Source organism: Somniosus microcephalus, chromosome 15 (assembly GCF_052327205.1).
Source record: "Somniosus microcephalus isolate GS21.2 chromosome 15, FLI_Smic_1.0, whole genome shotgun sequence".
In the NCBI taxonomy this organism is placed as follows: Eukaryota; Metazoa; Chordata; class Chondrichthyes; order Squaliformes; family Somniosidae; genus Somniosus; species Somniosus microcephalus.
In genome coordinates this window covers 66,581,791-66,599,750 of record NC_141001.1, presented here as the reverse complement: position 1 = coordinate 66,599,750, position 17,960 = coordinate 66,581,791, and the positions used below count along the sequence as shown (strand labels likewise).

The 17,960-nt window shown below is 46.6% G+C and overlaps 1 protein-coding gene across 15 annotated transcripts in view; it reads left to right on the top strand.

Annotated features, from left to right (window-relative positions):
- stk33 (serine/threonine kinase 33) overlaps positions 1-17,960 on the top strand; it is a 219,042-nt gene that overhangs the window by 131,296 nt on the left and 69,786 nt on the right. For 14 of the 15 annotated variants that reach the window (XM_086007935.1, XM_086007928.1, XM_086007925.1 and 11 more), the window contains 3 exons: positions 4,570-4,683; positions 5,040-5,144; positions 7,855-7,993. In XM_086007935.1, the coding sequence (XP_085864061.1) occupies positions 4,570-4,683; positions 5,040-5,144; positions 7,855-7,993 (358 nt within the window). Of the gene's footprint in view, positions 1-2,396; positions 2,514-4,569; positions 4,684-5,039; positions 5,145-7,854; positions 7,994-17,960 lie in introns of all 15 variants that reach the window. The other variant, XM_086007937.1, reaches the window with a different exon arrangement.

Here is a 17,960-nt window from a genome sequence, read left to right as displayed (position 1 = left end):
CAATAAAAGCCAACATTCCATTGGCCTTCGTGATCACTTGCTGCACCAGCATACTAACTTTTTGAGTTTCATGCACCAGGACCCCCAGATCCCTTTGTACTACAGTACTTTCCAGTTTCTTGCCATTAAGATAATAACTTGCTCTATGATTTTTCCTGCCAAAGTGCATAACCTCTCACTTTCCAGTATTGTATTCCATCTGCCAAATCTCTGCCCACTTACTTAGCCTGTCTATGTCACTTTGCAGGTTTTTTATGTCCTCCTTACTCACTACTTTCCCTCCCATCTTTTTATCATCTGCAAACTTTGATATGTTACACTCGGTCCCCTCCTCCAAATCGTTAATATAGATTGTAAAGAGTTGGGGACCCAGCACTGACCCCTGCAGAACACCACTAGTTACTGATTGCCAGTCTGAGAACGAACCATTTATCCCAACTCTCTGCTTTCTGTTAGAGAGCCAATCCTCCACCCATGCCAGAATATTACCCCCAATCCCGTGATTTTTTTTATCTTGAGCAATAATCTTTTGTGTGGCACCTTGTCAAATGCCTTTTGGAAGTCTAAATACACTACGTCCACTGGTTTTCCTTTATCCACCCTGTATGTTACTTCCTCAAAGAACTCAAGCAAATTTGTCAAACATGACTTCCCCTTTATGAAACCATGCTGAGTTTGTCCTATTAAATTATGTTTATCCAAATGTCCCGTTATTGTCTCCTTAATAATGGACTCTAACATTTTACCAACCACAGATGTTAGGCTAACAGGTCTATAGTTTCCAGCCTTCTGCCTACTACCCTTTTTAAATAAGGGTGTTACATTAGCACTTTTCCAATCTGCCGGGACCTTTGCTGAGTCCAGGGAGTTTTGGAAAATTATTACCAATGCATCCACAATCTCTAACACCACTTCCCTCAAGACCCTAGGATGTAAGCCATCAGGTCCAGGGGATTTATCCGCCTTGAGTCCATTATTTTACCAAGTACCACTTCCTTAGTGATTTTAATCGTATTTAGCTCCTCCCCCCACTCGAGCCCCCTGTTTGTCCAGTGTTGGGATATTCTTAGTGTCCTCCACCGTAAAGACTGATACAAAATATTTGTTCAGCATTTTTGCCATCTCCATGTTTCCCACCATTAATTTCCCGGTCTCATCCTCTAAGGGACCAACATTTACTTTAGCCACCCTTTTTCTTTTTATATAACTATAGAAACTTTTGCTATCTGTTTTTATATTTTTTGCTAATTTACTTTCATAATCTATCTTCCCTTTCTTAATCAATCTTTTAGTTATTTTTTGCTGTCTTTTAAAGACTTCCCAATCTTCTATCCTCCCACTAGATTTGGCTACCTTATATGCCCTTGTTTTTAGTCGGATACTATCCTTAATTACTTTACTTAGCCACGGATGGCTATCTTTTCTTTTACACCCTTTTTTCCTCAGTGGAATATATATTTTTTGGAAGTTGTAAAATAACTCCTTAAATGTACACCACTGATCATGTACCGTCTTACCCTTTAATCTATTTTCCCAGTGCACTCTCATCAATTCCGCTCTCATACCTTCATAGTCTCCTTTATTCAAGCTCAGCACGCTTGTTTGAGATCCAACCTTCTCACCCTCCAATTGAATATGGAATTCAACCATGTTATGGTCACTCATTCCAATGGGATCCTTTACTAGGACATTTTTAATTAATCCTGTCTCATTACACAGGACCAAATCTAAGGTTGCTTGCCCCCTGGTCGGTTCAGTTACACACTGCTCAAGAAACCCATCCCTAATACACTCAATGAATTCATCCTCAAGGCTGCTCTGCCCAATTTGATTTGTCCAGTTAATATGATAGTTAAAATCCCCCATAATTATAGCTGTTCCCTTATTACAAGCCTCAACTATTTCCTGATTAATACTCCGTCCAACAGAGTTGCAACTGTTCGGAGGCCTATAGACTACGCCCACTAGTGTTTTTTTCCCCTTATTATTCCTTATCTCCACCCAAACTGTTTCACTATCCTGATCCTTTGACCCAATATAATTTATCTGTATTATATAGTGATTCCTTTTATTAACATGGCCACCCCACCTCCCCTCCCTTCCTGCCTGTCCTTCCTGATTGCTAAATAACCTGGTATGTTTAATTCCCAGTCATGGTCACCCTGCAGCCATGTTTCTGTAATGGCTACAAGATCATACCCATATGTAGTTATTTGTGCTGTTAACTCATTCATTTTGTTATGAATGCTACGTGCATTCAGATAAAGAACTTTCAAATATGTTTTGTGACACTTAGTTTCCTGTTTTTTCCACTTTTGCTACTTTACCTTTTACTCCATACCTTCTGTCCCTTCCTGACATGTTCTGTTTTTTTTATTCCCTCACTGTTACCTAAGTCTATGAACTTCTTACAAAAATGGTGAACATTGTGAGACAGCGAGAATGCTACTCCACAAATGATTTAAGAAAAACCTGAATTAGTGCGAGTGGGCTGAAGAAACTACATGTGCAAGGTCCAGCTCACCTTTCATTTGTATATTCAACACATTGTAAAGAAAGAAAGAAGTTGCATTTATATATCTCAGAACATCTCAAAGTGCTTTATAGCCAATTAAGTAATTTTAAGGTATAGTTACTGTTGTAATGTAGGGAAACGCAGCAGCCAATTTGTGCACAGCAAGGCCCCACAAACAGCAATGAAGTAATGACCAGATAATCTGTATTAGTGATGTTGGTTGAAGGATAAATGTTGTCCGGAATACTCTTGAGAACTCCCTTGCTCTTATAGTGGCATGGGATCATTTATGTCCACCTGAGGGCAGATGGGGCCTCGGTTTAATCTGTCATCTGAAAGACTGCACCTCCAACAGTACAGCACTCGCTCAGTACTGCACTGAAATGTCAACATAGATTATGTGCTCAAGTACTTGGAGTGGAGCTTGAACCCCCAAACTTCTGTCAGAAGCGAGAGTGCTACTACATCTTGTCAAGTTGCAGAAGTAGTTTTTATCCAAAATGTAAAGAGGAAAGAAAGTCTTCAGTGAATAATTTTTATTAAAGTACTCCCCCATTTTGAGTCAGATGAGATGTTAAAACCTATCACTGTAATGACAGTAGATGGTATTACCTGTGACTAGTCAATGGCCAGTGGCGAGCGGTGATTAGTATCTTGGCCACCTCCAGAAAGTACCAGCGGCTTTGGGTGGGTGAGCACCTAAACAAGGGTAGTGGGACTGTGGATGGAGGAAATGCTATCAAAAGGCAGATGAGCTAATCCTTGAATTAGCACAAGCCGTGACGCAACTGCAATACATAACAAGTCAATGAAAGAGTAACCATGGACAGTCCTAAAAACCACACCAGAGTTTTGGTGTGGTGGACAGTCACGAGCTCAGATGATAGTCGAACGATGAAGATGACTCCTTCATTGTATATTAGAACATAAGAAATAGGAACAAGAGCAGGCCATTCAGCCCCTCGAGCCTGCACCGCCATTCAATAAGATCATGGCTGATCCGATCTTGGCCTCAACTCCACTTTCCTGCCTGTTCCCCATAACCCTTAACTCCCCTGTAGCTCAAAAATCTGTCTATCTCCACCTTGAATATATTCACTGACTCAGCCTCCACAGCTCTCTGGGGTAGAGAATTCCAAAGATTCACGACCCTCTGAGAGAAGAAATTCCTCCTCATCGCTGTCTTAAATGGGCGACCCCTTATTCTGAGACTATGCCCCCTCATTCTAGATTCCCCCACGAGGGGAAACATCCTCTCGGCATCAACCCTGTCCAACCCCCTCAGAATCTTATATGTTTTAATAAGATCACCTCTCATTCTTCTAAACTCCAATGAGTATAGGCCCAACTTGCTCAACCTTTCTTCATAAGACAACCCTTCCAAACCAGGAATCAACCTCGTGAACCTTCTCTGAACTGCCTCCAATGCAAGTATATCCCTCCTTAAATAAGGAGACCAAAACTGTACGCAGTACTTTAGGTGTGGTCTCACCAGCGCCCTGTACAGTTGTAGAAAATATGTTGAAAAAATATACCTACATAAAAAAATTAACATTGACATTTTCAAAAATGTCAAAACGTTACCTGAATGAAAGCCTACCAGCTTTCCATCTTGCTGCTAGGCAACTCCATCAGCTCACCAATGAGGAGGCATCCCGAGTGCTCCACTGAATTTAATGCAGTGGCTTGGCAGTCAATCCAGAATTCTCTCCTAACCCCCGCGCCCCCTTCACTGGTTCCAGGAAAGCACCATTTTGGTTGGATAGAGCTGACATCTGAACCTAAAACACAAAAAAATAACTGAAGATTGAATAAAATCACCCCAACAAATTACTATTCATTAAAGGTATCATGAGGATTATAAAGCCTTGTGGTTCAGATGATCATAATGAGCTATGCCAATTTCTGTTTTGCAATTAATGCGGTACAGTAAAAGGAGACTTTGTTTTCAACGTAGTATGTGTTTTGAATTGAGTTTAAACCTCTGTTCCTGTCAGCAAGCTGTATCGTGTTGTACAAGTCTATTTAGCTTTTAAAGCTCTTTCTTTTTTTAGCAAATCTACAGCTTTGGCCAAAGGTTAGGACAAGGCAGCTATGGGGTAGTGATTGAAGCTACACATAATGGAACTGGCAAGAAGTGGGCAATCAAGAAGGTCAACCGGGAAAAGGTAAATTATTCTTGATCATTGCCGTCTTCATTTAAAATAAAGTGCGTTCAGTTTTAATATAAAGCTGAATTAATTATCTTCGGGGAGTGGGGAACAGAGAGCATTTTCTTTAATTTAGAAATAAATGGAAATGGAAATGATTGAAATGACGATTAGTTTCTGAGAGAAAAACACTTTTAGGCCATACTATAAATCCTTGTTTAAATCTTAGCATGCAAATATTGAAAAGGAACTTGAATATGCAGGATTCCCTAAACCAAATTTAAAGCTTTGAAATATGCTAGTTTCAATTGTTAATATAGAAGGCTTTTATAGATTTACATACCTTGACTGAGTTATTTCTATTTCCAATCCAGGCTGGGAGTTCCGGGGTGAAGCTGCTGGAACGGGAAGTCAGCATCTTAAAGCAAGTGGACCATGAACATATCATTCATCTGGAAGAGGTGTTTGAAACCCCCAAAGTAAGATGCAACTAGATTTGCACAGCATTCTGGGAACTCAAGATTTTCATTTTGCTAACGTTGTAATGTTAACACATTTGAAATACCGAACATTTTTCATGGCTTCCTGCTTAATGGAGAAATTAATAGGTACTTGGGTGTGGTTTGACTTTTTTCCCCTCCATAACTAGTAATCAATTGAACAAAACAACTATGGCATTCCAACAGTTATTAATAACATTTTCATTGTTTTTCTGTAAGCTTAAGAAAAGTAATTATTAGTCCCTCATCTGCTCACATACAGATTTCCAGCTCAGAAAAATTCAAAATAACTATGACCTGCATATAAAATGAGTCAACAATACTTTGGGCTCTACCTTTCAAGCTATCAATCTGCCATGTCCTTCTTTCAGGCTCCCAGTCTGCCACACCATACCCTCATTGGCTGATGCAACCCTTCCCCCAAGGTTCCCCATCTGTTGCGTCCCACTCTTCCTCAGGCCCGTGGTCTGCTGTGCCTTCCCTCTCTCAGGTTCTCTGCTGGTATGTCTCACATCTTGCAGTCTTCTGGTCTGCTGCTTCCCCCCTTTCGGGCTCCTGATCTGTTGTCATCATTGTTTCCTCCCTCCTCTCCGCGCCTGCCCCCCCCCACTCCTGTTCTGTGGCTGCTTCTCTTTTTCCCTCTTTCCCTCTTCCTTTCTTTCTCCTTCCTCCGTTTATTCCTTCTCTTATGTCTCACACCACTCTCCTTCCTTCAATATATCTTTTTGAAATAGTATGTATAAATGTTAAAAATATTTTTTTAAACTGCACTAATTTGCATTGTTAATAAGGAAGGCATTCATAGGTTACTACTCCAATGATTTTTTTTTGTTTTCAGTGGCTTTTTAAATTAAAAAAAAAATAAAAAAGCACATACAATTGGTGATGAAATAACACAGCTGCACCATCATATGCTCACGGTAATTTTCACCTTCACTTTCACCAGTTGGGCAGTAAACTGGCACAGCAGATTGCTCGCACTTTGCAGAACCCACCTGATTTTCAATTTTATTGATTTCAGTGATTTTATTACAAACTGGCGATCCACTCTGCCAGTTTATTGCCCAAGCGATGAAGGTGAAAACTATACCCTTTATTTACTAAAGTGGTAGATTATCTTATAAAACAGTTTATCAGATAAGGGCCCGGATTTTGTAGTGGTAATGACGGTGAAACTGTCAGCGTTCGCCGCCATTACTCCTCTGAAAGGTGACAGCAACTTCTGGAATCAGTGCATGTATAGATAAACGCAGAAATCCAGTAGTTGCTATCAGTCATTCCCTGCTCTGCCACAGGTTGCGCTGTGGAACTCCCCAGAGCTGGCAATCAATTCAAATCACAGTTCCTGGCTAAAACTCCCCTGTTATGCTGGAATATCTCTTTATAAAGCACCCTCCCCCCCCCCCCCCCCCCGCCAAAAAAAAAGTTAAGCCTTGTTGAAAGTGTGTAACTGGGTTTCTAACAGTGTATTGACTGCTGAACAACCGTTCTGGCCCTGAAAAACTGATTTTATATTTGTTGAATGTTAAATTTTTCCATTAATATCATTAAGAATTACATGGTTCTTATCAAACAAATTTAAAAAAAAAAAAAAAATTTTTTTAATTTCAGCTGCCACCATAATCCTATGTGTATGTCCCAGTCTTTATTTCGCTCTCTGTAAAATTTATAGAAAGTAAATTAGAATCTGTGCATTTGACTTCCTGGTTTGCTGTCTGAGAATTCTTCAAACTGATTGGCTGCTCAACCTGCTTGATGACATCAATGTTGCTGGATGCTGGAGATTTGCTTGAATTTGGCGCCAGATTCAAACTAAGATCGGGAGAGCTGAAATTCATGCCACAGAGATTGCTAGATCTTTGTGTGCAGCTTTCTTCGATGTCAACGGTGAGCTCCGTTGCTTCGCCGCTGACCACAAATTCCGGGCTAATATAGCCTCTAACAGCATTGAAGCTGAACAAGGTAAATGAGGAAGCAATTCACTGATGGAACATCCTAATACCATATGAATCATGCTGCTGTCATGAAGTTTGTTTTGTAAACTCACATTACATACAACTGTGGTTCAGGCCCACATTTGAACGTAAAACTGGTATGTGTTCTATTTGACAAATTACAGCAATATTTACTTTGTTATCTATCCTGCTCAGGTAACCTGCACGGGGGTTTCATTAGCTGGCCAAAGAAGCTGCTCCCTTCCTGCACGCAAATCGCTAATTAATCAGTGGTCAAAGTCATGGCATTTTAGCTACAGATTTCAGAAAAAATATCACTACTGTACACGTCACATTCCTGCCTTTCCTGTTTTCTAATGGAACAGCATTTTTTAAAATGGCATTGGTGGTGATGACATTGATAATAACTATTTCTACCATTAGTAATTGCCTTTTTATTTTAATAAAAATTAAGCAACTGTATCTGCAGATTAGCCACCATTTTATAGTCTTCCCATGATACAGGGATAGCAAGTCAGTCACTCCAACTAATATAGGTTAGATGCATTCTAGACTCTTTTTAAAAATAGCATTTAAATTAAATTATTCACCAGATGGCTGGGGGCTACAATATTACATCACCTTGAATAAAACATATTACCCTTTTAGAATTGAATTAGCACATGCTATAATATGAGGATGTAAGATCTCCTTAATAGATAACAGTAATAATTATTCATTCTATTATCTTTCAGCGAGTGTACCTGGTGACAGAGGTCTGTGAGGGTGGAGAACTAAGTACAATCCTTCATAGAAAAAAACGCTTAAGTGAGAATGAGACAAGGCATGTGATTCAAAGCCTAGCAAGTGCAATTGCTTACCTACATAAAAATGGTAAGATTTCATTGTAGGAATTAAGTACTTACTTGGTATTTATGCTAAATAAGAAAGTAATTTTAAAATTCTAAAGCAATAAAATTTGTAATAGGTAAAGTACTCATTTAATGAGAATTTTCAGTTCAAGTACTAATTTAACACATGATTTGCAATAAGAAAATTATTAGGGATTTAAAAATTTTATTCACCTAATAAAAATGTTAATGTATCAGAAATACAAGTTTAATCAACTACTGTATACTTATTCCATTTGTTTATCAATCCCACTCTTTCCCATCCCCATCCTGCCCTGCCTCAATGCTGCCCTGCCTCATTGTAGATTGCAGAATAATCAGGGCAACAGGCTTGTCAATGGCTGCCCTTTGAAGTCACTGTTGAGTGCCATTGAGGGGAAATCACTGTGGCTTGTTGGCTATAGGCCTGTTTTTGCTTGGCCTGATGCCACCGTACAGTACCATTGAGAGGGAAAACACTGTAAGGGAAGTAGCAACAGCCTGGTGTCAGCTGTGGCTCAGTGGCAGTACTCTTGCCTCTGAGTCAAAAGGTTCAACTTCAGCACAAAATCTAGGTTGACTCTCCATTGCAGTACTGAGAGCATGCTGCACTGTCGGAGGTGCCGTCTTTCGAATGAGACATTTAACAGAGGCCCCATCTGCCCCCTCGGGTAGATGTAAAAAATCCCATGGCACTATTCGAAGAAGAGCAGGGCTGTTCTCCTTGGTGTCCTGGCCAATATTTATCCCTCAGGCAACATCATTAAAGAATAGATTATCCGGTCATTATTACATTGCTGTTTGTGAGACCTTGCTGTGAGCAGATTGGCTACTGCGTTTCCTACATTACAACAGTGACTGCACTTCAAAAAGCACTTCATTGGCTGTAAAACGCTATGGGATGCCCTGAGGTCATGAAAGGTGTTATATGAATGCAAGTTTTTCTTCTTTAAGATGCAAGTGTCTTGGAGGATTGCATTGGAAGTGAGGCAATACATCAGAACTTATTAATCTGGCCCACTTCGTTTCAGCTGTTTTTGCAATTTGTTGAATGTATGATGATGGCAGTTTTTTTTCCCACTATCAGAATTATCTTTTTTATTCCAATTTCTGGGGTTTTCTGCGTCACTTAAAACATTTGTGCTGTGGCTTCTCTGTCAAATTTAAAAGCAGTGTTAAGTGTAAAAAAAAAAAAATATGGAGGCTCCAAAACCAATCCATTAAGGCTAATACAGGAAACTTTCGTTTAAACGGCACCTAAATATCCGGAATCCTCTGTTAACCGGCAAAATTCTCGCTCCGAAAACAACACCTCAATAACCGGCAATGTTGCCGAGTCTGAGTCCGAGTCTCCAGCGGTGGCCGAGTTAGTCAGTGAGGGTAGTTCTCCAAACTGCCACTACTCGGCTTCTTGGCGCTATCGGAAGTCGGAACACCTCAAAAACCCTGCATCAGGAGTCTGACTCTCCCACGCTGCCGGTAGTCTCTTCTGATCCGCCATTTTTCGGGGGTACAGTACTGTGTGTCTCCCACGCTGCTGGTACTCATTGGATTGCATATGGAAATCCCAAAAGTTGGTCCAAGCAAAAGGAAGAGACTGGTGTTAACTTTAAAACAGAAAATCGATATATGCCAATGACTAGAAAGGGGAGAGAAGCGTATGAACATTATGAATGAATTCAAAATCGGTTCGTCAACAATCTACGACATCAAATCGCAGAAGGATAAGCTGCCCAAGTTTTATTCAAGCTCGGAGACATCTAAGAGTGTAGAGAAACGACGTACGCTTTGTAAGCCTAAGCTTGAAGAGCTGGATACTGTGCTTTATGAGTGGTTTTCTCTTAAGCGTTCAGAGGGTGTTCCGATTTCCGGACCCATGCTAATCGAAAAAGCGAAGGATTTCTACGCAAAGATGGAGCTCACTGACAAGTGTGCTTTCGCTGATGGATGGCTAACGTGCTTCAAGGTACGGCATGGGATACGACGATTTGACATTTCCGGGGAGAAGAAATCAGCTGATCACGACGCCGCAGAAGAATACTGCGATTATTTCAATCGGATTGTGCAGCAACATGATTTGTCGCCAGCACAGCTATACAATGCCGATGAAACTGGCTTATTTTGGAGGTTTTTGCCAGAATCAACGCTTGCTGGGGCTAGTGAGGCTAATGCTTCAGGTTACAAGAAAAATAAAGATCGTGTAACCGTGCTAACATGTGCGAACGCTGTTGGATCACACCGGCTTAAACTTCTCGTCATTGGGAAGTATAAAAATCCCCGTGCATTTAAGAATGTGAAGCACTTATCTGTTGAGTACAAAGCTCAAAGAAATGCTTGGATGGATAAGGAAATCTTTTCAAATTGGTTCCATCATATTTTTGTTCCATCTGTGAGGGAACATTTCCGTAGAATAGGGAAACCTGAAGATAGCAAATGCATTTTATTGCTTGATAATTGTAGAGCCCATCCGCATGAATCGGAGTTGGTTTCTGGAAATATTTTCACCATTTATTTGCCACCAAATGTAACTTCTCTCATACAACCCATGGACCAGGGCGTTATCCAAAATCTCAAATCAAATCAAAATCAAATCAACTTTTATTGTCATTGTTAGTGCACAAGTGCAGTACAACGAAATGTAGGCTTGTGGCTCCCGAGAGTGTACATTTAGATTAAGACATTTAAACATTCAACATACATTTGGCTTGTAATACATTAACATAAACATAACCATAATAAAGTGCATTGGCAGATGTGCAGGCTTTAGAGTTTATTTGTGGAGTTCAGTAGGATGACAGCCCTGGGAAAGAAGCTGTTCCTAAACCTGGTCGTACGGGTGCGAATGCATCTGTAGCGTCTCCCAGATGGCAGGAGGGCGAACAGACTGTGGCTGGGGTGGGTAGGGTCTTTGATGATGGACCGTAACCTCCGTAAACAGCGTTTCTGGTATATGTGCTCTATGGTCGGTAGCCGGGTGCCGGTAATGCGTTGGGCAGTTTTGACTACCCGCTGCAGGGCTTTCCGGTCATAGTAGCTACAGCTGCCATGCCATACTGTGATACAGTTTGTCAGGATGCTCTCTATTGTGCAGCGGTAAAAGTTAGAGAGGATCAGGGGTGACAGGTTACATCCCTTCAGCCCCCTTAGGAAATATAGGCGCTGCTGGGCTTTCTTCACCAGAGAGGAGGTATTGAGGGACCAGGAGAGGTCTTCCGTGATGTGGACTCCGAGGAACTTAAAGCTGTCCACCCTTTCCACCACAGCCCCATTGATGTGGATGGGGGTGTGACTTCCGCCTTTAGACTTCCTGAAGTCCACAATGATTTCTTTGGTTTTCTTGATGTTAAGGGCCAGGTTGTTATCGGCGCACCACTTCACGAGATGCTGGACCTCCTCCCTGTAGGCTGACTCATCATTGTTGGTGATCTGGCCTACTACCGTGGTATCATCCGCAAACTTGATGATGGTGTTTGAACCATGAACAGCCACACAGTCGTGGGTGAAGAGGGAGTAGAGGAGGGGGCTCAGCACACATCCTTGTGGGGCCCCTGTGTTCAGGGTCGGTGGGGGGGAGGTGTGGTTACCTAATTTGACAGACTGGGGTCTGTTTGTTAGGAAGTCCAGGGTCCAGTTGCAGAGGGAAGTGTTCAGGCCAAGAGTTTGGTGGCCAGCTTGTTGGGGACGATAGTGTTGAATGCTGAGCTGTAGTCTATGAACAGCATTCTGATGTAGGCCTCCTTACCATCTAAGTGATTCAGTGCCGAGTGTAGAGCAGTTGTGATTGCATCCTCCGTTGATCTGTTTGCACGATAGGCAAACTGGTGTTGGTCAAGAGAGCCGGGAACACTGGCTTTGATGTGAGCCAGGACCAGTCTCTCGAAACACTGCATTATGATGGGTGTGAGTGCGACAGGTCGATAGTCGTTCAGGCACGTCACAGCCGTTTGTTTTGGCACAGGAATAATGGTAGCGGTCTTGAAGCATGTAGGGACTACTGCCTGGGCCAATGACAGATTGAAGATGGCAGTGAAGACATCAGCCAGCTGATCAGCACATTCCTTGAGTACCCGTCCAGGGATGCTATCCGGTCCAGCAGCCTTTCGTGTGTTCACTCCGCGTAGAACACCCCTTACGTCGGAGGTCGACAGAGTGAGCACCTGGTCTTCCGGGGGTGGCAAGGCTTTGGTAGCCGGCTCCCTGTTGTCCCTGTCGAAGCGAGCGTAGAAGTTGTTAAGCTCCTCCGGAAGGGAGGCATCGCTAACCGGGGGGGCTGGTGTTTTTGCCCTTGTAGTCAGTGATGGACTGGATGCCTTGCCATATGCGCCGGGGGTCCGAGTTGTTGTGGAAATGATCCTCTATCCGCAGTGTCTGTTTCCTTTTGGCAGTCCTGATCCCCTTTTTTAGGTTGGTCCTAGCTGCACTGTAAGCCGCCGCGTCGCCAGATTTAAATGCTGCGTCGTGTGCTTTCAACAGTGAGCGGACCTCTCTGTTCATCCAGGGTTTCTGGTTGGGGTATGTCCTGATATTTTTATGGGTCGTGACGACCTCGACGCAGCTGTTAATGTAGAATAGCACTGTGGATGCGTATTCCTCGATGTCATTATGGGCAAACATGCCCCAATCAGTGCGTTTGAAGCAATCCTGAAGCTCCGATACTGCCCCCTCTGGCCATACTTTCACTGCTCTCACTGATGTTCTCCCTCTTTTGACGAGCGGTTTGTATGCCGGGGCTAGAAACAGGGAGAGGTGGTCAGACTTCCCAAGGTGGGGGCAGGGAATGGCCTTATAAGCGTCTACAATGCTCGTGTAGACTTGATCCAGAGTGTTCTCCCCTCTTGTGGGGCAGGAAACATTCTGGTGGAATTTCGGTAGTACAGTTTTTAGGTTTATGTGATTGAAGTCCCCCGTGACGATAAAAGCTCCGTCTGGGTGCGCAGTTTGTTGTTCGCTGATGGCCCTGTAGAGGTCCTTCAGTGCTAGTTTGGCATTAGCGTGTGGTGGGATGTAGACCGCAGTGATGATAACAGCCGTGAATTCCCGAGGCAGGTAGAAGGGTCTGCACCTTACCATGAGGAATTCCAAATCAGCCGAGCAGGATGTAACGATAAGTGTCATTACAAGAAAGACTTCCTACGTAAACTGATAAGCCAAGATGACAATACAGGTATTCACGCATTTCAGAAGGAATACAATCTTAAAGATGCCATCTTTAATGCTGCATGTTCCTGGAACTTCGTGAAAGGTCACACTTTGAGACAAGCCTGGCGCAAATTGTGGCCTTCTGTAATGTTTGCTGAAGGTTCTTCTTCAGAGGAGGAATTTCATGGGTTCAATGTTCGTCCGCGGAGGTCTACAGTAATGGAAATGGCTGGCATGGTGAAAAATGTAGGCCCAGGAAACCCTCTACGTCACCTCAGTGAACGTGATATTGAGCAGTGGGTTGATGCAGATAGAGAAGTTGCTGTTGTGCATATGCTAAGTGATGATGAAATAATGGAGAATGTTTTGAATCCAAAGAAAGAAAAGGAAAGTGAGATGGAAAGTGAAGAGGATGAGATTTCTGAAGAGAACAAGATTTCTTGGGCTAAAGCTGCAGAAGATTTTGTTTCATTACTTAAATTTGCTGAAAGCCATTCTTGCTATTCTGCCCAAGATGTTATGCACCTCCATATTCTGCATTCCACCTTTCTACAAAGAAGGCAAGGAGTCCACTAAGAAAGCAGACATCCGGGACATGTTTAAGAAAGCTTCCAAAAGAGTTGGAGCAGTGGAAGTGCATGATCCTGATGACCCAGCTGACATGGATATTCCTGATGAACCAGTTGGCTTGGAATAAGTGTACAGTCAACCACCGTACTTTATACTGTACTGTACAGTCGTTTATAAGTTTTGTTTTACTGTTAAGTAATTAAAGCGTTATGGATTACCATCAACTGGCAGTACAGGTAGACTATCCTTTATCCGAAAACCTTGGGACCAGCTGTGTTTCGGTTTTCGGAATTTTTCCGATTTCAGAAGGTTTTGACAACAAACACTGTTGCTTAGCAACAGCTTGTAAACACTCGGGCCCTGCCTTGGAAGCGTCTCTGAAGCTGTTGCTAAGCTACAGAGACCCTTTCCACAGCCTGACTGTTTATAAAAAATAAAAAAAAACGCTAGGGGAAGAAAAAAAATGCTAGGGGAAGAAAAAAAACCTAACAAAACGGCTGCTGATTTCTGCCGTTAGATCGAGGTTTCCGGCTCCCCCTGCTCCGTATCTGAATTCCTTGACTTAGTGGGGGTCTGGGGCTCGACTGCCGCCGCCAGTTGTGGGAAAGCCGGATATCGGCTGACTCCTACACTAAGCTGGCCCGCAAATCAGGTCGGGGAGTGGGGGGGGAAGAAAAGACTATCGGACGGGCCGCTGCAGCTATCGGACGGGCCGCTGTATTGTTGGGTTCACTCTCCCGGTACCTCCTTCACACTGCCCGGCTCGGCCTGCAATCTCCTACCCAGGAGGGAACTCTGTGACCCTCTGCCCTGCTCACAGGGAAAGGCAGAGCTCCCGGACCACTCCTGTCATGTTTGGCGCCACTTGGGTCATGTCGTGTGCACGACTTGCGCTCCACGAAAAAACTTTCGGTTTTTAGAGGTTTTCGGTTTTCGGAAGTGCGGATACAGGATAGTCTACCTGTACTGTACTTAATCAAGCATCTTTCACCATCCATTTAACACAACATTCTGTAGGTGAGTACCCAATTACTGTATACTGCACATTTCTTGATTTTTTAATTTTTCTTTGTTGAAAATAGCCTGGGTAGATAACCCTCACAGTCATCCGGAATTTTTGATAAACCGGCAACACACTGGTGCCGGACACCAAAGAGATTCCTGTAGCAATTTCATGGCTATTAATATAAATGATAAACAGTGTACAAAAAAGTAAAATTTATTTCTTCATTCCTCAAAATGTCCAAGAGATTAGTTTATGGTACACATTAATCTATATATATAAAGCGGCTCTTCTGTCTGTCTGTCCGCCTGGTCTCTATACGTTTGGAAGTTACAGAGCGTACCGACGCGCGCGTCGCCTCAAAAGAAAGCTTGCGATTCCGGACCGGTCATCGGCGTATTTACGTTTCGGCCGGACAAAAATCCCGCCCGCGGTATCCCAAAAACGTTCAGCGTTCCGCTCATTAGCATCTCATTAGCGACCGTGTGACGTCGAGGTCTTCCTACAGTTGAGTGTCGAGTGACTCGACGATTGACCAATCCTACGCTTGGGTGACCTGACCGGTCGACCAATCGGTGCGTGTGTGGGCGGGCCTTATCCTTCTGAACCGAGGTGAGTGGCCGCCATCTTGATTTTTCACGATTTTTTCCCCCACACTTTCTGTGTGTTAGGGAACTAAGGTAAATATTTCAATTATGTGTTAGGGAATTAATGAACAATTTATTTGAGTTTTATATTGTGTTTAGCAACCCCCCCCCCTCCTCCTCACCCTCGCGCAGGGGGGACTCGGTGCTGGTCTCCAGGCCCGCTGCAGGCAGGCCTGAAGCTCCAAAAATTTCTCTATCTCTCTTCCCTCTCTCTCCTTCTCCTCTTCCCTCTCTCTCCTTCTCTTCCCTCTCTCTCTCCTTCTCCTCTTCCCTCTCTGTCTCTCTCTACTTCCCCCTCTCAGGTTTGACGGTGTCGGGGCCCGAAGTGAGCCGCTCTAACGGCCGCCAGCCCGCGGGGTTTCCCTGCCTACTCCCCGCTCTAACGGCCGCCAGCCCGCGGGGTTACCCTGCCTACTCCCCGCGGGCCACCTCGCCCGCGCATGCGCCGCCCGCCCGTGAGAGCCCGCTCTGGCTTTTTTTTTTAAACGGCAACCACGCATGCGCATGGCCGTTGTGCAGCCGCCTTGACGCCGGCACGCATGCGCACGGCCCCCGTGACGCCAGCACACAGCCTCGTGAGATCGCGGGGGGTGCGAGCCTCGGGAAATCGCGGGGGGCGGGAAGAGAGCCTCGGGAAATCGCGGGGGGGGGGGGGGGGAGAGCCGCGGGGGGGAGAGCCTCGGGAAATCGCGGGGGGGTGCGAGCCTCGGGAAATCGCGGGGGGCGGGGGGGGAGAGAGCCTCGGGAAATCGGGGGGGGGGAAGCCTCGGGAAATCGCGGGGGGAGAGCCTCGGGGAAGTCGCGGGGGGGGGAGAGCCTCGGGAAATCGCGGGGGGGGGGGGAGAGCCTCGGGAAATCGCCGGGGGGGGGGGAGAGCCTCGGGAAATCGCCGGGGGGGGGGGGAGAGCCTCGGGAAATCGCCGGGGGGGGGGGGAGAGCCTCGGGAAATCGCGGGGGGGGGAGAGCCTCGGGAAATCGCGGGTGGGAGAGCCTCGGGAAATCGCGGGGGGGGGAGAGCCTCGGGAAATCGCGGGGGGCGGGGGGGGAGAGAGCCTCGGGAAATGGCGGGGGGCGGGGGGGGGAGAGAGCGCCTCGGGAAATCGCGGGGGGGAGAGCCTCGGGAAATCGCGGGGGGGTGCGAGCCTCGGGAAATCGCGGGGGGCGGGGGGAGAAGAGAGCCTCGGGAAATCGCGGCGGGGGGGAGAAGAGAGCCTCGGGAAATCGCGGGGGTGGGGGGGGAGAGCCTCGGGAAATCGCGGGGGGGGAGGGGGAGAGAGCCTCGGGAAATCGCGGGGGGGAGAGCCTCGGGAAATCGCGGGGGGGGGGGAGAGCCTCGGGAAATCGCGGGGGGGGGGAGAGCCTCGGGAAATCGCGGGGGGCGGGGGGGAGAGCCTCGGGAAATCACGGGGGGGAGAGCCTTGGGAAATCGCGGGGGGGAGAGCCTCGGGAAATCGCGGGGAGGGGGGGAGAGCCTCGGGAAATCGCAGGGGACGGGGGGGAGAGAGCCTCGGGAAATCGCGGGGGGGGAGAGCCTCGGGAAATCGCGGGGGAAGAGCCTCGGGAAATCGCGGGGGGGAGAGCCTCGGGAAATCGCGGGGGGGGGGGGAGAGCCTCGGTAAATCGCGGGGGGGGTGGGGGAGAGCCTCGGGAAATCGCGGGGGGGGGGGGGAGAGCCTCGGTAAATCACGGGGGGGGTGGGGGAGAGCCTCGGGAAATCGCGGGGGGGGGAGAGCCTCGGGAAATCGCGGGGGGGGAAGAGAGCCTCGGGAAATCGCGGGGGAGAGAGAGAGAGAGGGTGGGGGAGGAGAGAGAGAGAGAGGGTGGGGGAGGAGAGAGAGGGTGGGGGAGAAGAGAGAGAGAGAGAGGGTGGGGGAGAAGAGAGAGAGAGAGGGTGGGGGAGAAGAGAGAGAGAGAGAGGGTGGGGGAGAAGAGAGAGAGAGAGAGGGTGGGGGAGAAGAGAGAGAGCGGGTGGTGGAGAAGAGAGAGAGGGTGGGGGAGAAGAGAGAGAGAGGGTGGGGGAGGAGAGAGAGAGGGTGGGGGAGAGAGAGGGTGGGGGAGGAGAGAGAGAGGGTGGGGGAGGAGAGAGAGGGTGGGGGAGGAGAGAGAGAGGGTGGGGGAGGAGAGAGAGAGGGTGGGGGAGGAGAGAGGGGGTGGGGGAAGAGAGAGGGTGGGGGAGGAGAGAGGGTGGGGGAGGAGAGAGGGAGGGTGGGGGAGGAGAGAGAGGGGGAGGGGAGGAGAGAGAGGGTGGGGGAGGCGAGAGGGTGGGGGGGCGAGAGAGAGGGAGGGGGAGGGGAGGAGAGAGAGGGAGGGTGAGAGAGAGGGTGGGGGAGGAGGGTGAGAGAGAGGGGAGGGGAGGAGAGAGAGGGAGGGTGAGGGGAGAGGGTGGGGGGAGCAAGAGGGTGGGGGAGCGAGGGAGGGTGGGGGGAGGGGAGATGGTGGGGGGAGGGGAGAGAGGGTGGGGGGAGCGAGAGGGTGGGGGAGCGAGAGGGTGGGGGAGGGGAGCGAGAGGGGGGAGGGCAGGGAGAGGGAGGGAGGGAGAGAGTAAAGCAGGGAGAGACGGGGAGGGAGAGAGAGGGGGAGGGAGGGAGGGAGAGCGTGAGGAGAGGGGGAGG